This window comes from Dipodomys merriami, unplaced genomic scaffold, assembly GCF_024711535.1.
Source record: "Dipodomys merriami isolate MVZ:Mamm:240054 unplaced genomic scaffold, mDipMer1.0.p SCAF_8, whole genome shotgun sequence".
Lineage (NCBI taxonomy): Eukaryota > Metazoa > Chordata > Mammalia > Rodentia > Heteromyidae > Dipodomys > Dipodomys merriami.
Genome location: NW_027206401.1, coordinates 41,502,673 through 41,527,189, shown reverse-complemented (window position 1 = coordinate 41,527,189; position 24,517 = coordinate 41,502,673). Strand labels below are relative to the sequence as shown.

General features: G+C 38.9%; 1 protein-coding gene across 5 annotated transcripts in view; it reads left to right on the top strand.

The window, feature by feature from the left end:
* The window catches only part of Klhl32 (kelch like family member 32), a 195,429-nt gene that overhangs the window by 57,943 nt on the left and 112,969 nt on the right, over positions 1–24,517 (top strand). For 4 of the 5 annotated variants that reach the window (XM_070010226.1, XM_070010225.1, XM_070010229.1 and 1 more), the window contains 2 exons: positions 633–813; positions 23,967–24,074. In XM_070010226.1, the coding sequence (XP_069866327.1) occupies positions 633–813; positions 23,967–24,074 (289 nt within the window). The other variant, XM_070010228.1, reaches the window with a different exon arrangement.

The following is a 24,517-nucleotide window of genomic DNA, read 5'->3' as shown; positions in this document are numbered from 1 at the left end:
AAATCAAAATGTAGAGTTCTTCATAAATTCATTACAATCATCATAAAATAGATATGAAGACTGGTAAGACTGTTGTATTTTAATTTCAACTTGTGATGCCTGGTTTCTTATGTTTAATAATAAGCTGGTTGTTTAGTTGCCTTTTATATGCAGTGATCACCTACAGCTATTTTTCCCTAGTCAGTATATGCTTAATTTTCATGTGTTAATTGGAGATATTATGTGCTGGGAACATAATATTGATGTATTAAGGTAGACAAAAAATCAGAATCAGAAAGGGAATCTTGAAGTGGGAAATGTTCTCTGTCTCCATCTCTCTCTCTCTCTCTCTCTCTCTCTCTCTCTCTCTCTCTCTCTCTCTCTCTCACACACACACACACACACACACACACATCCAAATACAAACACACAGACTCAGATCAGGAGACCCTAACAGAGAAAGATACCTCGTGGGGGAAAAGGAGAGAGTCCAGAGATGAGAAGAGGAAAAACTGTGGGGAAGTGCAGGCCAACTCAGGGGTGCATTAGCATCTAAGGTTCTGGGGTCCATGTTGGAGGGGAGAGAGAGCAGAGAGCATCCAGGAGAGGGCTTGTGCCCAGAACACAGCTGACTTGATTGCACTCCCTTGCAGTATTCAGGAGATGCTGACAGGCCAGCGGCTCTGCCACTCGGAATCGCACAACGACAGCGTCCTGGCGGCGCTGAACCAGCAGAGGAGCGATGGCATCCTGTGCGACGTCACCCTGATCGCCGAGGAGCAGAAGTTCCACGCGCACAAGGCCGTGCTGGCCGCGTGCAGCGATTACTTCCGGGTAAGCGCACAAGGCCGTGCTGGCCGCGTGCAGCGACTACTTCCGGGTAAGCAAGCAGGGCGGCGTTGGTTCTTGGGATGGCCGTGTTCCCTCTCCCCCTGTGCCGTGGACGTGCACAGAGGCCAGTGGCGGTCCTTTCCACACCTGACAGGGACCCACGACGGAGACCCAAATGCGCTTTGTGCGTGAGCCAAGTGGGCACTCAAATGTGGTCCTGGGTCTCCCTTACCTGCCATAGCTAGTGTATGTCTGGGACCAGCTATTACATATGACCAGATGAGCTGATGCTAAGCGAAATGAACCCCAAGCTAGGGACGCAAGTGGTTTTTTTTCCTTTCTTGCTATTGTTTCTAACGTATTTATAAGGGACCATGTTGTTTTTTTCTGTTTTTCTTTTTTTGTATATTCCTCCCCCATGGTATAACTGTATTTGATGTTGGTATAATTTGGGGAGGGGAAGGGAAAAAACAAAATGTTTAAATAGGGCTACAGGTTGACCCATTGTTAACGATGAGAGGTACAAGACAATGTTGAACAACGAACTTTACAATTTAGGTAGGGGATTGGGGGTGGAGGGGTGGGGGGTGTAGTTGTGGAGGTGGGAGGGAAGGAAGGATGGTAGGGAAAAAACAACAACAATGTTTGATAAGCAACAATGCTTGATAAGAAAAGTACTCATTACCACGCTCATGTAACTGTAACCCCTCTGTACAGTATTTTCACAATAAAAAACTTACTTAAAAAAAAAAAGAAAATGTGGTATTGGGTTGGGGTGTGACTCAAGCAATAATGTACCTGTCTGGTTAATGTGAGGCCCTGAATTCAATCACCAGAATAATGCAGGAAGGGGAAGAATTCGTCGTTATGGGAGCAAATTATGGGAGCTGACAGAAACTATGAAGAATCTGAGGTTATTCTCACCCTAGTGATGACCTCTTTTCATTCTATTGGAAGTTTATTACTCAAGATGCATTATATTCATAAACTGAGATTGAGTTAAAACCCTTTGGTATGCTGGGCACTTGGTGGCTCCTGTAGTTCTAGCCACTTGTAAGACTGACATCTGAAGATTACAACCAGCCAAGCAAAGTCCATGAGACTCTTAACTCCAAAAAGCCAGACATGGAGCTGTGGCTCAAGTGTGCTAGCCTTGCGCACAAAAACTCAGGGACAGTGCCTTCTCTCTGAGTTCAAGCCAGCTGAGGGCCAGTACTATAAAACAAATAAAAAACAAAGTGTTTTTAAGATAATAGAAAACTCACTTTTAAAAAGGAAGCTTATTCCTTTCCTCATGAACTTTCCTATCACCTTCACTATAAAAGAGAACTATCAAGCGTCTGATACTTTAGTTCAATACTTTAACCTCGTTTCCATATTTTGGAGCTCATTTCACTTAACATCATCTTATATGGTCATATATACATACCTATTGAGCCATTCTGCTTATCTGCTACGACTAGCCTAGTCATATACTAATGATTACAAATGAGGCATACCATGGGATCTATGTTTCTTTGGATCTGGCTTACTTCACTTAATATGAATTTTTCCAAATCTACCTTAGCTTTATAGATGTTGGTAGAACACATGGGACTACTAAGTCAGAACAGTTAATTGCTTATGAAAAAGTAACATATTTGAACCATTATCCTGAGCCCAAGTCCCCACAAGAAGACAGGAAGAAAGGTGTTACTGCAGGGTGGATTGCATCCCAGGAGAGGATCATAGAGCTTAGGGAACTATAATATTTTATAATGGGTAGTAAACATCTGCCCCTTGCCCTGGAGGCAAGAATTATTGTATTGGACAGTCAGTAAGTGTTTCTACCCTTTACTCTGTAAAAAATAAAATACTCTATCACCCAAAATTGAAAGCAAATCTGACCTTTTTTTCCCCCCAAAACTCAGATACTATTTTGTTTTTTGAGGATGTTTGCTATACAAATATCCTTGACAAAAAAATATAGGACAAAGGTTAACCATTATTTCATTCACAATATAGGCAGAAATGCAAGAAGCATATGGAGAATGTTTTTCTAGCAGGCACCTTCCCCTTAGTTAGAAATGTGTTGTTTTTTCTTGCATCTTATGCTCTACCATTGAGCCATTTGAAATGGCCCTGTCTCAGTAATTTCTATGTTTCTATTATATCATTATTATATTATTGCCTGATGCTTTGCAAGTATTCAATAATAGCTATTAAGTGAATGAGGAAATGTTTGATTATCATAGAATTCTACATGTATATTTTAATTCCTAGTATCTTGAATACTAAAACCAGGCAAATCATTTCCTGATTTATTTTCCTTCTAGTGTGATCCTTTGAAGGTAATTACTTTGATATAAGAGAGGTGTTTCTGTACTCTGTACTCTGATATCTGGCAGATTATTTTCAGACTGAAGTTTCTTGTTCTGATACAGCAGAGGTGAAGCTGCGGGAGTGAAAAGCTTAAGCTTTGATGTTCTATTCCTTTATGTTGGTCTGCGAGTTAACACCAGCTTTTCCTTGCTTAAACTATGAATAATGAATGAACCATTCCTGCGATCATTGCCATTTTAGAAGAAAATATAAAAACACAAGACTGAGTCAAGAAGTGACTTCCTTTAGCAATGTGAGCACTGTATAGCATTGGCAAATGCCATAACTGAGTCAGAACTGAGAGTTCTTTCATGAGAGCGGAAAGCTGTGGTGGAAAGAAGAAATGGACCAACTTGGGAGTGAGGTCTGAGTTTCAGAGCAGGGACTGTGTGTTCACTGTTGGCTGCCCGTAGGTTCTACTTCCATCAGTGTTTGCTAGGTTGTTCATCCTCACCCATTACAGTGTGGAACGTGGGCAGGTCTTCTGACTTCCGTGTGTTTACAGTGTTTCATCTGTAAACTGCTGCCCATCAATCATCGCTCTCAGGATGGGCAGATAGAGAGTGAAATAAGATAAAATGAACAAAGGACCCCACCTCAGTATCCAACCCACAGCTGACATCCATAGTGATTTCAATCCACGGACTAACTTGTGATGCTTGGACAGGCTCTGTCTGGGTATTGATGAGAAGAAAGGTCAGCTCCTCTTTGGGCCCAGTGAGTTGCAGGTACTCATCTTTTGGTCAGTCAGAATAACATTTGCTTCACCTTTCTCTATTTTTTTTCATTTTATGAATTTTTGTTATTGTAAAGAGGGGTTACAATTATATAAGTCAAATAAAGAGTTTTTGAACAATGTCACCCCTTCCTTCACTCTCTCCCAGTGTTTCCCTCCTGTCCCCACCCACAAGTTGTTTAGTTCAACATGGTGTCTACTGAGTGTCACTGCTGCATTTTTTTCTCCTCTGTCTCACCATTTCTGAGCCTCCTTACCCTCCCCCAAATGAATAAACAAACAAGACAAAAGGAAAATAAAACAGAAAACAGCAACAAAGGAAAAAACCCTTGTTTCCATTTCCTACAGTTCATTTTGATAGATATTATTGTATATGATCATATGCGCACAGCTATTGTGACTTTGTGATCTTCTAAAAATATCCTCCTTTGGTCTCACTCTGTGCAAATGCCTAGAGACCTGTATAATTTATCATGTCCCAGTGTATTTTTTTCACCATCCAATGTGTTTGAACTCCTTTCCTTCTTGGTTAGAACATAACATCGTTTCATGTTTCTCCTTTTCTAAGCTGTTCCTTTCTTACGCAGGACTGTGTGATTAATTGACAGTCCCCTACTCAGGTGCTCCACAGGGCTGCACTGTCTAGGGACCAGACTCTTGAAGTAGCCTTACCCCAGCTCATCACTGATAATCACATCTTTGTTCCTCCATCTGCTCATTCAATTTTACAGCAACACTGTTTTCTAAATACATCTAGTCTACTTCAAGGCATTGCACTTCTCAGTTTTCTACCTGTGACCTTCCATTGCTCTGTCTACCATATCTTATGTATATCCACATCTATTATATCTTATATATCTAAATCTAATGATAGCTAACAACAAGAACAATGTCTCTCACAAAACCTGAGCCCCATTCATCTCTTCCTTAAATTCATAAACAAGACCTTCCTTTCCTGAAATCTTAAAACATTCACTTTGTCTTACTCAAGGAATCAAAAATTGTGTGCTATGTACTACAGTCTCTTTACCAGTGACATTTTAAGAAAGGTACACTGTCTAGCCAAGGACTAGTGAAGTCCATTACAGACTTCTCAACACATTGAGTTGAGAAATATTAAATCAGGAGGTGGTAGTGGGGATCTGTTGACCTTGAGATTATACATGTGTGTATATGTATCTATCTATCTCTATCTCTATCTATCTATCTATCTATCTATCTATATACAGAGAGAAAGAGAGAGAGAGAGAGAGAGAGAGAGAGAGAGAGAGAGAGAGAGAGAGAGAGAGAGAGAGAGAGAGAGAGAGAGAGAGAGAGAGAGAGAGAGAGAGAGTGTGCAGGAACACCCATGTTCCTTCCCCCATGTAGGCTGCCTATGAGATTCTAGAAGCTGTTGTTTAATGCTTGCTTAAAATCTCCACAAACGCCTACACTTTCTGGCCAAGGAAACAGATGTCTGGACTATCTAACGGAACTTCATATATGTGTTAGTAAAGTGATTCAAATATGACATTTTAGAAAGTTAAATATTTGTGTATCTTTCTCACTGCCTATATAACTTTTAGATCTGAAAATGGACACAAAGCCCATAATATTTTTCAAATAGTCTATGTTCCATATGTTTTTGTAATCATTTTCCCTAATCATTATTTGATTAAATGACACAAGACACTATTAAATGAGGGTATAATATATTAGAAATAATTATTTCAGTTCAGAAGACATTTGTTACATTCCTACCATTCTCTAAACATTCTCTAGAATGAATTCAGTTTGTCAGTAGACACAAGCAAGTGAAACAGTTGTAATATAATGTGTGGTATTAGGGACTTGGCGTCTACAGTGATGTTTTGAGCTCAAGCCTTGTTTTGAATCCCTTATCTGCCTTCGGTATTCTCAATGATAACAACAGTAGAGACTACAATTGAGCATTTTCTGTACTCCAGATCTTTATTTTAAATGTTTTACGTGAATCATTTCATTTTGTCCTCTAAAGAAATCTATAACGTGGAAGTTAATATCATCTGTATTTTAAAAGAATTGAAACAGAGATTCAAATTTAAGTAACATCACAGGAGAAGCCTACATGTTTGAGTAAAGACTGATAGTGGCCTGGGCTGTATAGGGAGTGGATGTCTAAGGGGAAGAGAATTTGCCTGAGGAGAGCAGGGAGGAGGCAGAACCAACAGGACTTGTGACAGACGGTGAGGGAAAGACTTAAGACTGAGGCTTAAGGGGGCGGGATGGTGGCTCAAGCTTGCCTAGCAAATATAAGGCCCCTAGTTCAAGTCCCAGGACTGCTAAAAAAGAAAAAGAGACAGACAGACAAGGAAGAGACCCGAACCCTCAAAATCTTATCATATGTGCATGGATTTGAAACCAAAGAGAGACTTCAGGCCTCTGGCTTTGCTGTCAGGGATAGTGGAACTGAAGGATGTTTAGACTGACAATGTTCTAGTTAAAGAACAGCCACAAGCCTTTTAAAGGAAGCAGCACCATTGACGAAGCAATAGATGAAGGCTGTGAGTTTAAAGATGCTTCTTTCATCTTCCCTAGAGGGGTGAAACTAAGGCCCTGGTTAGTCTTCTGGTCTTTGCATCCTTAGAGCCCACTGCAGTGTCTGGCACAGGATAGATGCTCTGTCTTCATCATTCCTGTTGATCTGTGGAGCACTTCCTTGTGTTACACTAGTGGGCACTCACCAATCCCTTCTCAGAACTTCTTTCCAAGAGCATCCAATCTATGTATCTTATCTGTTGGAAACAGTTAGGCTGTCATACTTTTTAAGAAAGTATCCTGTAAAGACTTGACAGTAATAGTGTTGATCACATAAGGATAGAAATAGAATCATCATGCTGTCTCCTAGTCAGGCATTTTGTAGACTCTTCCTTAACATTTCTGAGTCTCAGAAGTCATGTGTACAGACACGTAGTGTGTATTATATTCAGGAAAATTATCATAACATTGACCCTGAAGCCTTCTTCTGTATCCCCAGCCTTCTCCTCAACCTCCACTAACTTAAAAATAAAATAAATAATGAAAACTAAATGTATCATGAACGACCAAATGCTGTTGGAATATTAAAGGACTTTTAGTCACTTTTAGTCCTCAGTCATACAAGCCACACCTTCCTTCAGAGCAATCATTGGATTCAGTGCAATAATTTGGATTTACTCATGTTAGAGTATTGTACACCTAAGTAGGACAGTTTTCAAAGTTAAATTTTAGCTAAGAGCAATACCAAATCTCCTTTTCAGAAAAACCTAAACAAATATAATAGTAAAGTAACCTTCATCCAATATCTGCAGCAATTGAGTATTTACCACATAGAAAACATCAGGTGTGGATGTTGCAAGGGGTACGGAAGCATGAACACTGCAGTTTTTCACAAAGCAATTGTGGCTGTCTCATGGAGCATGAGGAGGGAAAAGAGCAGAATTTTTAAAGATGTCTGGACCAGAACTTAAATGATAATTTTACTTAGATAACAGAAATGAAACAAGGATGATAGTTGAAGGGATAAAGAAAGAAGAATCAACAATGGATGACTAGAAGCAGAGTCTATGGTTTAATCAAACTCGGAGAAAGAGTTTCAAGAGACTGACCTATGTTGTGGAAGATCAAAGACACTTAAACAGGGGACCTCCACAGGTTGCTGTAAAAGGAAGCTGAACTTTAAGGGCTGATCACATACAACTATTGATGATTGTGAATGAAACTGTGGTCCATGGACCAGTGCTAGTCTGTGAAATGCTTGTTACCAGTCTATGCTAACAACCCACAGAATGCGATTCAGCTATATCATCACACACCATGTTACTTTAGTAGATAAGTTTTTATGGGAAATCTTTCTCAAATCAAAATGTAATGACTTCAGCTGTGTTCTGATACAGAGTTCTGCTACAGTTTAAATGACAACTGTCCTCCAAAGTACCATAAAACTTTATCGTTAGGTTGGTGCTGTTTGGAGTAGTGGGAACTTTAAGATGTGAGGCCTTGTGTGAAGACTTCAGGTCACTGCGGCGGTGACCTTAAAAGAGATTGTTAAGGGCTGTCTTTATCCTCTATTTTGTTCCCTGTTCCTGATGTGTTACCTGTCCAAAGCAACAGGGCCAACTGATTACACACTAGAACTCCTAAATCTATAAGCCAAATTAAGCTCTTTGTATATATAAACCCTTCCTGTGTATAAATTAATCATATCATGTACAGTTTCTCACCTTACATTGGACTTTAAGAAGCAGTTCACTAACAGACTACATAATACAGATGAGGATAAGCACATGATTATATTTTAGGCATTTTATAACTTCATTGTACAATCATATATGGTACAACTACAATTTCTATTGAAAATATTTTTCTGCCATGTTTTAAACATCAAACAGAGCTCTCAAGATTTTTTTCTAATAATTTCTGTCAATATTATTTTTGGAAATATTCAACATTGCTTTTTTGTTTTACTTTTTCATTCTCATCATTTGAACACAAGCTGTAATATTTTTTTTGTTTTCGTTTTTTGTTTTTTGGTCTGGTCCTGGGGCCTAAACTCTGGGCCTGGGCGCTGTCCCACAGCTCTTCAGCCCAAGGCTAGCGCTCTACCACTTGAGCCACAGCGCCACTTCTGGCTTTTTTCTTTTTGCTTATGTGGTGCTGAGGAATTGAACCCAGGGCCTCAGGCATGCAAGGCAAGCGCTCTACCACTGAGCCACCTTCCCAGTCCACAAGCTGTAAGATGTTTCACATGACTTGCCAAATATGGAATTACCATAAAGTCCTTCGTGCTCTGAATAGGTAAACTATGGTATATCCATACCATGGAATATTACTCAGTAATGAAAAGAAATGAGCTATCAAGCCATGAAAAGACATGAAAAGAATGCATAGCATCAAGTGAAAGAAGCCAACTGAAAAGACCAAATACTGAATGATTCCAACTAAATAACACTCTGGCAAATTAAAGACTATGGAGATTAGAAGAAAAGACCAGTGATTTCCAGGAGCTTGGAGAAGAGAGGGGTAAGTAGAGAATAGTGGAAAAGTGGTTAGGACAGTGAAACTATTCCATATTGTAGTGCAATGTCGGATAACATTCATCACACATTTGTCAAAACCCATAAAATGTACATTACCAAAAGAGAACTCTCATATAAACTGTGGGCTTTATTTGACAATGATTTATAAAGTTTGGTTTATCTATTTTTGTCCTTGTGTTAGTGCATGTTGATGGTAGAGGAAGCCATGCTCAGGGAGGGCCTAGAGCTGTGCTGAATTACCTCTCTACTTTCTGCTAAAACTGGTCTGAAATATGAAGTGTATCAATTAAGGCTTTTAATGAAAGAAAAAAATATTGCTGTTAGCTTACAACTTTCTAATAATTGTTTTAGTGCTTTCATGGGAAATGACTTTCCTGTGATGGATATTTTTAACCATTTAATGAAGTTAATGAAAATGAAATATATTCTTTTGAGGAGCTGACAGTTTTAAGATAGTGAGTTGGTGGTCAGTCAGGTCTCAGTTCAAAGGGGAATGATTCTGAGAATAATGGGAGTGGTTAGAGGGCACGCTAAAAATGATCTGACTGGTTTGTCCCTTAGCATGGCCATTCACCTAGATGGCAGTATGGGAAAGTGCATATGCAAGCTATTGTACTGATGCTGTTGCAATACAGAAAAATAAACATGGCACTGCATTCTCCAAAGAAACAGTAACAATAGGTGATTAGATAGATGGATAGATAGATAGATAGACAGACAGACAAACTGTCAAGAATTGGCTTAGGTGATTATAGAGGTTGAAAAATGTTGGATCTACAGGGACAAGTTGGATACCTAGGAAAACCGGTGGCAAATTCTAGAGCAAGTTTGAAGGTCTGGGAACTCATAAAGCCAGTGGCATGTTTCAACCTACATTTGAGTCTAAATGCACAAAACCAATATCCAAGCTTAAGACAGAAAGAAGTTGTCATTACTGCACTTTGTGTGTGTGTGTGGGGGGGGGGTCCAGTTGTGGGGCCTGAACTCTGGGCCTGGGCGCTGTCCCTCAGCTCTTCAGCTCAAGGCTAGCACTCTACCACTTGAGCCACAGAGCCACTTCTGGCTTTTTTCTTTTTGCTTATGTGGTGCTGAGGAATCGAACCCAGGGCCTCAGGCATGCAAGGCAAGCGCTCTACCACTGAGCCACCTTCCTAGCCCCTACTCCACTTTTTATTCTATTCAGACTTGCATCCTATTAAATGGTGTACACCCATATTAGACTGAATAAAGAAATTTACTGTATCTGAGTAAAGAAATTTATTCAGTCTACCAATTCCAATGTAAGTCTCATGTAGAAACCCTTTGACAGGCAAATCCAGAAATAATGGTCCTCTTAGTTATTTCTGATTAGACATATCCTGTTATATTAGACATACAATTTATCCTCCATTTTCCATTAGGTTTTTTTATTGTGCATGTCATGGGTGAACAACAAAAAGTACAAAAGTACTTTTCTAAAGAACATCTTCTTATGTGCTGCTCTGTATTATCTTTTCATTCTAATGTTAAAAACAAATATCCATATGAATTCAAACCATGGTATGTGAGAAAACAAGTAGCAATCATTTCACATCTAGTGAATGAACTTAGAAGAATAATGCACACTCCTCTGTATTCCTTATTAACTTTTTATTTCCCCATAGCAAGATAGTCATTAGTTTTACTAAGCCTTTTCCAAATCATACCTGCAACCTTGTAGAAACAAAGTCAGCATAACTTACTGGAAATTGTCCAGCAAGGAAACAAAAATGTTGATGGATGTGTAGAAATATTTTCTGGACCATAAATATAATATCTGGTATTCTCAACTCTATTGATAGTTGTTTATTCCCAGTGGAGTGACATTTTCATAGGTAGAATTTGTTTTTTGTTTTTTGTTTTTGTCGGTCATGGTCCTTGAACTCTGGGCATGGGTGCTGTCCTTGTGCTCTTCTGCTCAAGGCAAGTGCTCTGCAGCTTGAGCCACAGCACCACTTCCGGTTTTCTAGTGGTTTATTGGAGATAAGAGTCTCACGAACTTTCCTGCTCGGGCTGGCTTTGAACCGCGATCCTCAGATCTCAGCCTCCTGAGTAGCTAGGATTACAGGCATGAGCCACCAGCGCCCGGCAGCCACCAGCGCCCGGCAGCCACCAGCGCCCGGCTCATAGGTAGAATTTGGAAGAAGGAGCAGAGTACCATGATATATTTTCCATATATGGCATGATTTCATAACTAAGCCATTTATCTCTTGTCTAGTCAAGTCCAGATGAAATTTCATTAGGTCAGTATTTGAGGTAAAATGCTGGGGTATTTTTTTTAAGAATGGGAGACATATTTTGCTTTGGATACTGCAAGACATGATTGCTGAAGATAATAGGAATTGTATCTACATATTTTAGGCAAAATCAGTTTCAAGAGTGATAAATCACCTAATACAGTTAAATATGTCCTAGTGATTGAATGATACAAGTTTCCTAGTAGTGAGGACTTATTAATTACCCAGCACACTGTCTATGTGTGGTACAAGCAAATATCAAAACTCTAATAAAAATTAGTTTGTGTCTGTTTTTATGTAATGAATAAGACAGTCATGGGCTGGGAAGGTGGCTCACTGGTAGAGCACTTGCCTTGCATGCATGAGGCCCTGGGTTCGATTCCTCAGCACCACATAAGCAGAAAGAAAGCCAGAAGTGGCACTGTGGCTCAAGTGGTAGAGCGCTAGCCTTGAGCTGAAGAGCTGAGGGACAGCGCCCAGGCCCAGAGTTCAGGCCCCACGACCGGATTCCTCCCCCCCTCCCAAAAAAAGACAGTCATCATTTTAAAGGAACAGTGAAAACTCTTAAGTTGTAAAAACATTGACTTTTCCTGCTACAGTCATTGAAATTATATAAATTTATCTAAAACTCCAATTTATTAAAGTATGCAATATAGATAATGTTCAGAGCTACCTTTTATCTCAAACTTCCCATAAGAGTCAGTGTAAGCCAATTCCCTAGTGATGTAAAGGTTAAACTTATTTGAAATCTGTTAATGGGGAAGATATTGATTGTTCAGACAGGCCAGAAAAAAATGAGACTATTTCTTGCTAAGGAAATAATCATTGTTATTCAACCTACAAATCCTAAATACAAAAGGAAAGTTACCATTTATTATTTTTCTTTGTGTGATAGCTTCATTGCAATGTGAATGAGTAATGTTTACTTTGTTTTTTTCCTTCAATAATTCTTGATGGTTCTCCACACCCTCCCTACATATTTCATTACATGAAACTGTGCAGAACCCAGAAAGCATTCTGCCTCAGGTTGCCATTAATTAGTAAGCATTACGAACAGTGTCAGTTCCCCCAAACTGTTCACGTCCTAATCTCTGTAGCCTGAGATTAAGTTAAAGACTTTGGCACAGAAAGATTATCCGGGATTTATAGAGCTGACCCAGAGTAATCGCTGGGGCCTTAAAGATGGAAGGAGGGAGTTAGACAGTCAGAGAAGGAGAAGTAGTTGTTGGAGTGATGTGATTGCTGGCTTTGAAGGAAGACAAATGAGCAAATGACCTTCAAGATGCAAAAAAAAATATTTCTCTTAGAGTTGCTAAAAGGAAGACAATCTTCTGACATCTTGAGTCTGAGCCAGTGAAACCTATTTACTACTCTGACCTCCAGAACTGTAAGACAATATATTTGTGTTGTTTTAAGCCACTAAAATTATCTTTATCATAGCAGCAAGGAAACTACTGCAAGCATAGTAATAATCATTAACTGATGTGTACTTTTCTCAGCAGTATCTGCAAATTTTCATATGTAGTTTTCCTATCATCTATGTAGTCTTGGACTGATAGATGCTACTTGAAAATGTAAGGAAACGAGAACCAATCTTAATTCTCAGATATGAAGAGCAATTAAGCCACAGAAAGGCCTATTATGTGAAAACTAAGTGTATCCCTTTATCTCAAAACAAAATATCAGAAAATAGAATGTATTTGGTGTGTAAAGTCTTTTATTGTTGTTGTTGTTATTTTACTCTTCCTTCCTCAGCACTATAACATAAAACAGGTATAGTTTTGCCTTCTTAGTTGGCTTTCTGTCACAATGACAAAGTCTAGGACTCATGTAGAGATTCAGTTTTGAGGTACTACTGTTATAATTTAAAAAATAAAATACTAAAGACAAAATAGCCAAAATTTGGAAGCCAAGTACTGGTGGTCCACATCTGTAATCCTAAGGAAGCTAAGATCTGAAGATTGTGGTTCAAAGCCAACCCAGGCAAGAAAGTTTGTGAGACCCTTATCTCTATTTAACTACCAAAAAGCTGATGGTAAAGCTATGACTTAAGTAGTAGAGTGCTAGCCTTGAACAAACGAGTTCAAGGATGGCACCGGGGCTTTGAGTTCAGGCCCCCGGACTCCTACAACAATAACAATGACAACAACAACAGCAACAACAAAAAGCCACCATTGGATTTTCAGAAAACTTTTGAACATATAGACCTGATCAGCAAGATTTTACCCTATGGAATATTTTGGCCATATTTATTCAGTAGTGACAAGATCCTCGAGACTATAGGTTCACTCAAGTATAAAACACACCAGGGTTGCCTCTGTTTCATCTTTTACAAGTAAAAGTGACCTTCATTAAAGCATTTTTATACAGATTTCTCTGCATAATATCTGTTATTAGAGTGAGAAACAGAAGGGTACACAGATACTAGGTGCCATCTTTGTCTCGTTCCTGCATATAGAGATACAGTTTAGCTGATGCTGGGACTAAGTTAAAATTCAGAGTGATGACTGTATTCAGTTCCCAACTTAGAACTGCTTAGATTTTTAGTGGAGAAGAATTTGGGGTATATCCTGTAAAAGAAGGGGGAAGGAACTATCAGGGAGGAATAAGGGAGGTGAGCTTGGGGAAGATTGTATACCTATACTGACATATCACAGTGAAATCCCTTTGTACAATAAATATATGCTAATAAATGTTTTTTAGAAGAATCCACAAAAAGTATGGTTCTCAGAAGCTACAGAAGTTGACTAAAACAAAAACTACCCAAATTTCTCGCCAAAATTAACAGACTGTTGTTACTGAGTGGAATCTGGCATTGCACAATTTATATTTGATGATTAATCAGTTGATATCTGCCAGGAAGAGGCCTCAAGACATAGCTTTTCAATTTAGCTAGAAAAAAAAATAGCACCGTTAATGATGGCCTTGACATTCAGCAACGCCAAATTAAGCAGTCAATCTGACATTTTATAGACAGACTGTTACAGAGGTTCACACTTGGTGGACCTTCGATAAGCATTAATTGCTTGGCTGACAATAAACAGCTATACATCTGTTGTTTTCCAAACTGCACATGGTGGAATAAATAGAAAGCTGATTCTAATGTGCTCTAGGATGGGACCTGATGAGCAACAAAAGGTGTGTGAGGATTTTGATACAATAGCTTCACAATTTCCTTTTAAAACTGAGCACATTCACTAAAAACATAATTCATTTTGTAATCCAAGGTGAGTTACTATTCAATAGTGATCATGGTCAGACATTTCTTTCTTTATAAATAGAAACCTGAGAGACAGAATCCCATTCCTGTCTTTCCATTATTTGACTCAGAGAAACCATTAACATTTCTGAGTCAGATGACTATTATTTTTATTATTGTGCTTATGGTTCACTGCATTCATTAAATTGAATGGAGATGATGAACTATGGTTTTCATTTTATTCTTTCACTTGAACTGATTTATTTCTACTGAATATAAGTACTATGAAACTAGAAAAATATAAAGTAATCATAATAGCAAATACTTTTTCATATATACTATGCTTCCAATATGTATGGAAATATTATTTTAATTTTTTGTTTCATATTCTCTTAGTGCTGTTGAAATTATGATTTTCATGCTAAGTTTTAGTTAAAATAGAAATATCACTTATCTATCACACATAATATATATTGATCTCATATATAGTTAAGTTAACCTCAACTTCATCTGAAAGAAGAAATTCAAAGAATAATATAGCTGATGAAAATTGAAGCCTTTAAAATTTGGTATTGAATGAAAGCAGATGTTTTATAAAAGAGGGACAAGACAGTTGATTGTGAGTTTGATGAATAATTATTGGAATCTGTAGATACATTCTGTTTATCATCTTTGTACAAAATCGACTCAGAATGAACTGTCCACACTGTGTGTTGATTCAGCTGCCTGTTGAATCAATTGCTTTTAATTAGCCCATCTGATGTTGATTGGATTCCTGGTTTGCATGCCTGAATTTCTAAGATACTAAATTACCAATATTATTCTTATTCAGAGAGATTTGACTCTAATGCAAGGAAAGATTTTCATATCAAATCATTCCTATCAACTTGTGATCACAATACATCTATTAGATGCCCTCAGATCCTGTTACAACCTGTAGAAATTAGTCTAGTTCAAGGAAAAATCTGGAAATAGGCAGTAACAATGCAATGCCATAGTGAGCAATGAGTACTCACACTTTTCAGGCCAACTGTGGTTGGAAGATGTAGAGGAGGTATCTGTACTTGTAAAGATAGTCTGATATTTATATTTGGTTTTCTTTCAATTGGAGGGCTTTTAGTTTCCCAGTTTATCCAGCCGCTCCTGAAAAGGAGAAACAAAGGTAGGCTCTGAGGCCTGGAGGAATGGCAATATGTGGGTTCAAGCCTGACTCTCTCACTTACCTGTTTTATCAACTTGGCCAGTTATTAAACTTCATTGGTTCTGTTTCTTCATGTTTAAGTATGATAGTCATGCTGCCTACTTCACAGAGTTGTGAAGATAAAACTTTAATTTGAGTGGGACTCTGAGGGCCTAGCATGGCACATGCTAAAGGCTGGGTAAATAGTAGTTTCTGTTTTCACTGCTGTCAAAACACAGTTACAAGTAGGCCCTAGGAGAAGAAATGATTATTGAGCAAAGTTCATCTTCCCCAAATGAAAAAGAAGATCTAGAAGAATGGTATATGTATCATATGTACAGGTGTGATGGATTTATAGATAAATAATCCAGATACATTTTTATAACATAAAAAATTTCACCTAACTACTTTTCTAAAGGTAGTTTAATTCTCTTACATTTTTTGTGCATCGTGTGTGTGTGTGTGTGTGTGTGTGTGTATGTGTGTGTGTGTGTGTGTGTGTGTGTGTGTGAGTGAGTGTAAGTCCGTACTGGGGCTTGAACTCAGGACCAAACTCTCCAATTTTCTTGCTCATGCCTAATGCACTATCCCTGGAACCACAACTCCAGTATTGAAGTTTGCTAGCTAATTGGAAATGGAATCTTGCGGTCTTCTCTGCCCCAGGTGACTTTGAACTGTCATTCTCCAGGTCTCAGCCTGCTAAGTGGCTAAGATTACAGGCTTCTATATTATTCTTCAAGTCTTTTTTCTCTCTCATTTTGTAGGATGTAGAGATTTTTGCCTTGGCCTTGGACAAAGCATGTAGTATGAGTGCAGAAAAAGTGAACTTGAACATTTGAGAAGACCCAAACACTTCAACATATTGGTTGCGCTGGCCTGTTCTGCCTTAGATTCAGGAGGTTTTAATGAAATGGTTGCTTAGCAACTAATTTAGTTAAATGGAAGTCTGTTATCAAGGGCTACTGCCCGCATCTGTGGTTATGTGCCCAGTGATGAGAAATTGACTCCAGTGTGTGCTGCCTGACTCAAAACTGTCAAACCAAAGTGATGAAAAAAGTGGGAGATTGAAGAGGGTTTCCACAGGTAAACTGGGCATCTATGTGCAAAGTCCTAGACACATCCTTTTATGTTAGAATGTTCAAGGAAAAGATATTAGAAGAGGACATTAAAAATGAGAGGAATTATTGAACATTTACATGACAAATTTGAATGATTTGTCAACTCACATTAGATGTTTGCTTTGTTGCGTTTCATTGTTTGCTTTTTTGTAGTTTCTTAGTTTCACTAGACTACAGGATTTCTAGAACTGACTTTAAGCACTGTTTTGTGACTCAACTTGGAGATGCTTTTTTTTCTCGTTAGAGACTTTGAGTTTCAGATACATAAGTCTGTTAAGAAAAGGTACCAAAGATATTAACCTTCTTCTAGCGTAGAGAGGAGAAGCCTATCAGGAGAGGGAGGCAAGAGGAGGTAAAGTCGTGTGGGGTAGAGGGAGAGATTTGGGGATTGGCTACAGCCATGCCTCTCAAACATTTATATGCACGTGGTCTGCTTGGGACTCCTCCCTAACACACAGCTTCTCATCTAGGTCGCTGTGGTGTGGGATCCACCAATTCTGCATTCCTAGCAAGGTCTTTAATGATGCCGTGTTGCTGATCCAGGAAAGGCCTCTGGAGGAGCAAAGGCCTGGTGACTTCTACTAGTTAAAATCCCCAAATTCCAGGTCTAGGAGAGTAATTAGTTTCCGGATTCTTCAATATGCCCAGGGAAGCTCCACAAGCCATGTTTACAGGTTCTCCTGTCATATTTTCATTTGTACATTATCCCTACTCAGCTTCCTCTGTTGCTCTACTTTTATTCTTTTCTCCCCGTTTTCCAACCTTTTCTGAAATGTTCTTTCCTTGTACCTACCCTGCCTGCTTCAAGCAGACTCCTGATCACATCCGCTTAGTCACTCCATTCAAACCCTAAGTTCTGTCTTAGCACAGCTTCCCAAATGCCGTAAATCAAGGCTTCATCTCAGTCAGGATGTACTTGGAAGTCATTAAAAAGCAGGATTATAACATTGGCAGCCACATGAAACTAAAATATCTACACAGGAAAGATTATTTTCATTCACAAACAGTCTATCAAATATATTCAATCAGAGGAGTAAGAGGACCATCCCTAGATATCTGGAAAGAAGACACTTTATAACAGATAAAATAATGAACAGGAGTGTGTTGGGTGCCCATGCTGAACTCAGGGACCACAGAGCAGAAGGTGACAGGAACACAAAGACTGTTTCATCCTCCAGTATAGGTGACAACTCCTGAACAGATGCACGTGTGTGCAGGCCTGTGTGTGTGTGCAAGTGTGTACTGGGGATCCAACTCAGACCTTTGTTCCTGCTAGACAAACTCCCTGCAACTAAGCTGAACTACATTTCCAGTCAGACAAAAACACCTTTTGAGGGAGGGTCCCCTGACTCTGTTGTGGGCAGCAGATTTGGCCTCCTCATTTACCCTCACTTTAGCTAGGAAAAATCAATTTGACTTGTATCCTTTTACTGTTTTGTTCCTTTCTCCCTCAGAAGACCCAGATAGATAACATGTGGCTTCATCCTGGGGAACTAGAAAGAGACAGAGGAGAAACTATAAGGGTGCTTGTTTTGAAGGCTCATTATCACCACACAGTAAAAGTGCCACTGAGCCAAGAGCAAAGCTGTAAAACCCTGTCCCTTGAATTAATAAACTTTGTGTTTGGAGATGTTCAGAAAACCAGTATGCAGCATAATTTTAAAATAGAAGGTGAATTTTTCTTTAAGTAGATAATGTGAGAGAATTAATAATCAGTGATGTTAATTTTTTGTTCTCTGATTATATTTGTAGTAATACAATTTTATTATTTTAGTTTGTCTTGAGGTGTTTTATTACCTGAGAGTAAGACTATAATGTTGGAGGGGGGAAAACAGTATAAATATATAGCAGAATAAAAAAACCATTCACCAAGCATCGTTACTTATTGAGGCCATTAAGCTCTCTAGATGGTTTGGGTTACTTTTATATTTGTGAGATAAAAGAGGCAAAGAGTCCATGTCAACTGAGGTGAGGACCCTTTTCTCATTGATAGATAGGAAAGGGCCTATTGCAGTTGGCTGAGCAGTCTCATTATCTGAGATTTATTACCCATTATAAATGTGAGCTATAACAAAAATACAATGAAATACAGCCACCATTACCATTAAACAGAACAAAATGCAATCGTTGTTGATTCAGAAGTTCATTCAAATTTCTGTAACAATTTGTAGCCATTGTAAACATCACTGATTATAGAAGATTGGGCATGTAAACGTTATTTACCATAGCTAAGATATGGAACCAACCCAGATGCCCCTCAGTAGATGAATGGATCAAGCAAGTATGATATATATATGTATATATATATATATATATATATATATATATATATATATATATATATATATATATATAATGGAATTCTATGCCTCCATCAGAAAGAATGACATCACCCCATTAGTTAGGAAACAGAAAGACTTGGAAAACATATTAAGTAAAGCCATGCCCAAAGAAACATAGGTCCCTTGGTTTTTCTTATTTGCAATAACTAGTATATGCCTAGAACAAGCAGAAAAGGTAAAAAAAACTATGTACATATGACCATATAAGATGATGTTAAACAAAATGAACCCCAAGATAGGGACATGTGTTTTTTTTCTTTCTTGCTACTGTTTTTTTTAACATATTTATAATGTACTATGTAATTTTTTTGTTTCTTTTGTATGTTCTTCTCCCATGGTATAACCCCAGTTTTCACTGTATTTGATGTTGGTGCCCTGCATCTTGTATATACATTTTTCTAATTTGGGGAGGGGAAGGGAAATACAATACTAAGGATACAAATTGACCCATTGTAACAATGAGATGTACAAGACACTACATTGAAAATAAACTTTACAACTTCGGGAGGTGGGGAGTGGGGGGGAGGGAGGAGTTGGGGAGTTGGGGAGGGAAAGGATGGTAGGGAGAAAACAAAGGAGGAGGTAACAATGCTCAATAGGAAATGTACTCATTACCTTACTCGTGTAACTGTAACCACTCTGTACAGTACAGTATTTTTACAATAATACACACACACACACACACACACACACACACACACACACACACATGATATGACTGGGCATGTAGAAAATACAGCGAGCCAGATTGAAACGCGGTCCTTCAAGTTGTTCTTTTCAATGACTTCTTTAAACACCTCTGTGTATGTACGTGTGTGTGTGTGTGTGTGTGTGAGAGAGAGAGAGAGAGAGAGAGAGAGAGAGAGACAGAGACAGAGACAGAGACAGAGACAGAGACAGAGAGAGACAGAGTGAGGAGAGAGAGAGAGAGAGAGAGAGAGAGAGAGAGAGAGAGAGAGAGAGAGAGAGAGAGAGAGCATGGGTACGCACATGCCAGTATTGGGTCTTGAACTCAGGGTTTAGGTGCTGTTCCTTAGCATTTTCCCTCAAAGCTGACATTCTACTACTTGAGCAACCGCCCCACTTCTGGTTTATTGGTGATTATTTGGAGATAAGAGTCTCAGTCAACTTTCCTTCTCTGGCTGACTTCAAACCTTGATCCTTAAGCTTCCTGAGTAACTAGGATTACAGGTGTAGGCCACCAGGATCTGGCTCTAAGTAACTTTCTAAGATAAAAGTTAAGGATTGAATGTCCCCCCCAAAATAATTCAGTTATTTTACCTTTAAGATTATTTGGACTCCTGAAAAGATGGGCATTCACACTGTATCTTGCCATTATACAGTTTACACCCAAATTACATCATTTACTAGGGAAAAGAATCATATTTCAGCAATTTTGAGTACTCAAAAGTGTCTATTATCTACTCTTTTCCTTCCCATCAAGATGGATTAGAATTTCCCACTTTCAGTTTTCTGGCCTGATATACCAACTCCAATGTGGTTGTATTTCATCTTGTGACTGCATGACAATTAAAATGGTCCATGGAAACGTAATTCATGTTCTGTGATTCTAGAACTCCATTTATGTCACTTTTATAAAATAATGAAAGAATACCATGTCATAAATCCACATCTCCCCCTGTGGTCATCTCTTAAAGTGGACTGTACTCTCACAAACTGGATTTTCGATTCAAAGGATTTGTGGTTGTGGCAGCACATTATCTGCCAAGAGTAGGTTAGGATAACTGTAAATCTCAGTCTGGCCAAGGCTCTTCCAGAGACAAATCAGTAGGAGCCAAGCAACAATCTCTGTCACACTTTGCTATTTCCAAGCAGAACCATCTCCAAGGCTATGGCAGAATGTTGTGGCTTGATAGAGAGCATGGCTGTATGTTCCTTTCCCCCCTAAATGTATAGCTTTAAACTCACATATAGCTTTAAACTCACACAGGTTTCTGAAATGTTCTGATTGTGAGAGATGTTCTTTCTTTTTAACCACAATTTTTATATTCTAGTATCTAAAACACTTTCCTTTTTCCGAGAGAGCTAATTATTTTAGAATATGACATGATAAGATAGGGTATCACTTGCAGGTAGTTTTGAAGAGCGTGTTTGCTGCTTCCCTCATCTTTGTTCATTACATATATGCAATGCTAGGGTCTTAACATACCCTCATAAGTAGAGAAGACATGATGGTTGCCTTCCTGGCGTATATAATTTACCTTTTCAGAAAATCCAATGCTAACATCAGGCACCACTGGTCTCATCAGTTCTTTTGCTACCAAAGGTGGCCTTGTTCCTCTCTGTGGGCGCTAGGGGACCCCAGATATTATTTCATCATCCCAGGTATATAGGCAGCTGGTGTTTAGTTGCCCCAAATGGCTGGTTCTTAAGTTGGTGGTATCCAATGAAACTTTTAAATAGGGATGCAGGTTGATCCATTTTAACAATGAGCTATACAAGATACTATCTTGAAAAACGAACTTTACAATTGGGGTGGGGTAGTTATGGAGGTGGGAGGGAAGGGAGCGTGGGGGGAAAACAAAGAGGAGGCAACAATGCTTGATAAGAAATGTAGTTATTACCGTGTTCATGTAACTGTAACCACTCTGTATAGTATTTTCACAATAAAAAAATTATTTAAAAAAAGATGTTTTGCAAATTGATGAACCTGAATACACTGACCGGGATTCATTTCAAAATAGGATAGTCATTGAATTTATAACTTTAAATATGGGTTTGTAGAAGTGAGTGGTGGTGATGGTTTCAGGATGGGGGGCGGTCACGCTATCAATTCAGAAGAATGTGTCAGAAGGCAAGACTTTTTTTTTTTGTCAGTCGTGGGCCCTGAACTCTGGGCCTGGGAACTGTCCCTCAGCTCTTTAGTTCAAGGATAGTGCTCTACCACTTGAGCCACAATGCCACTTGTGGCTTTTTCTGTTTATGTGGTGCTGAGGAATCAAACCCAGGCCTCATGCGTGCAAGGCAAGCACTCTACCACAGATCCACCTTCCCAGACCCTTTATATATGTGTGTGTGTTTTATTGTAAAAATACTGTACAGAGGGGTTACAGTTACATGAGTAAGGTAATGAGTACATTTCTTATTGAGCATTGTTACCTCCTCCTCTGTTTTTCCCCTACCATCCCTTCCCTCCCTGCCTGCCCAACTCCTCCTCCACCCCCCGAAGTTGTAACGTTTGTTTTCCACATAGTGTCTTATAAATCTTGTTATAATGGGCCAACCTATATCCTTATTTCAGCATTTTATTTCCTTTCCCCTCCCCAAATTATAAAAATGCATATACAAGATGCAGAGCACCAAAATCAAATAGTGAAAACAGGGGTTATACCGTGGGAGAAGAACATACGAAAGAAACAAAAAAATTCACATAGTAAAAACAATAGCAAGAAAGAAAAAAAACCACTTGTTTCCCTATCTTGGGGTTCATCTTACTTATCATCTTATATGGTCATATGTATACAGCTTTAACCTTTTCTGCTTGTAGAATGCAAGTCTTCATGCTCAGTTTATCCATCTGATGCATCTGATGTATAATTATGTGGTATTCATATTTCAATTGTTATGAAGATGAAGGGATTGCTTTTGTGTAGATCCTTTTAGGATTCCCCATTTCACTTCATATTTCATTTCATTCCTGTGTAAGTTAGTCCCCCCTTATCTGTGGGGAGTGTTTTTAAGACCTCTAAAAGATGCTTAAAGCCACAGATTGCTTTTCTCGTGTATACTTTTATTATAGCATAATTTGTTAATTAGATGTAGGACCTAGACATCAATAACTACTAGTGAAACAGAACATGCATAACAATAATCTATAATGGAAAAGGTGAATATTGTCTATCTCCACATTTCTTAGTCTAGTCAGCTTCTGTGAGAGTGTGGCACACTACACGATTCAATGGGTTGAGTTACCCTCACTGTGGTCATTGAGATGTGGTGTTAAGCTGCACCCAGGACTGTGCTGCCATGAGTCTATATGGTAACCAGAACTACTTCTGACTAAATAATGCATGTGTAGCATCCACAGCATAGATACACTGGATGAAAAGATTATTCGTGTCATAGGCGAGTCAGAGTGGAAGTGTGGAAGATTTCACCATCGGCACACAATTTAAAAGTTACAGATTGTTTATTTGGGGAGAATTTCCAATCAAATTGTCATTGACTGTTTAAATAAAACTATAGAAAGCAAAATAAGGGAAAAAGGTATACTATGTTTACTAGAAGTGGGATTGTTCAATCATAATTGCAAAAAACTTGGCTGGGTATGGCGGCTAATACCTGTAATACCAGCTACTGCAGAGGGAAAGATCAAAGTTCAAAGTTTTGTTGTTATCTGAACAAAAACAGCTAAGGGTGATTATTCACTCTGTCATTCCAGCTACACAGGAGACATAAGTAGGAAAATTGTCATCTCAAGCCAGCCAGAGGATCAGGATGGGGAAATAAGAGCCTTCCTGAAAAACAACTAAAGCAAAAAGCAGTCTGGCTACCAAGCACACAAAGCCTGAGTTCTAACCCTAGTACTGCCTAAAAAGAACAAAGAAATAGAAGTAAAGAAGTCAGGAGGTGAAAGTGTGACCAATTGCCCAGAATGGATAGGATGGCTGCATATTACTTGATAACAGAGAGACCCAAGATGGAGAGGGAATGGGTTCCCCGAGCACAATAGCTTTGAAGGAGACTCTGTATGAGAGAAATATGGTCCAGTGAGCGTCTGGCTGGGACTGCTTACATCTCCAAGTGACTTTGCAGTGGTTTGTGTGAAGGAGGCTCTATCGACACATGTCAGAAACTAGTCAATCCTTGGGAGTAAACTTTTTCTTTCCTGGTCTATCTGGGTTGTTGTCTTGCCCTTTTCCTTTGCCATTTCCTAATCCAGTCTCTCTTTTTTCTTTCTCACCCCAGGCCATGTTCAGTCTCTGCATGGTGGAGAGCGGAGCTGACGAGGTAAACTTACATGGTGTGACCAGCCTTGGCTTAAAGCAGGCTCTGGAGTTTGCATACACGGGACAGGTATGACACCAAATGGAACCTGAGAGTCTTTTCACTTTATCTGCACCCAACTAGAGGACATTATCCCAGAAATAGGAGATTCTAGTAGATTTCTTCTTGTGTTTTTTTGTTGTTGTTTTGTTTCGTTGTTTTTGCAGTGCTGGAGTTTGAACTTAGGGATTTATGCTTGCTAGGAAGGTTCTACCTCCTGAAGGGTTCTACCTCAAAGGATTTTTGCTCTTGTTATCTTTGACAAAGGATTCCATATTTTTTTGCATGTAAGTCTGGACAGGACCACAATCTTCCTATTTATTCTTTCTGCTTTAGCTGGTATGACAGGCATGTGCCATGCCTCCCTTCTTCTGTTGAGACTGGCCTAGACTGGTCTCAAACTAAAATCCTCCCATCTTAGCCTCCTATGTTGGTAGGATTATAGGCATGAGCCACCATACCAGTTTCTTGTT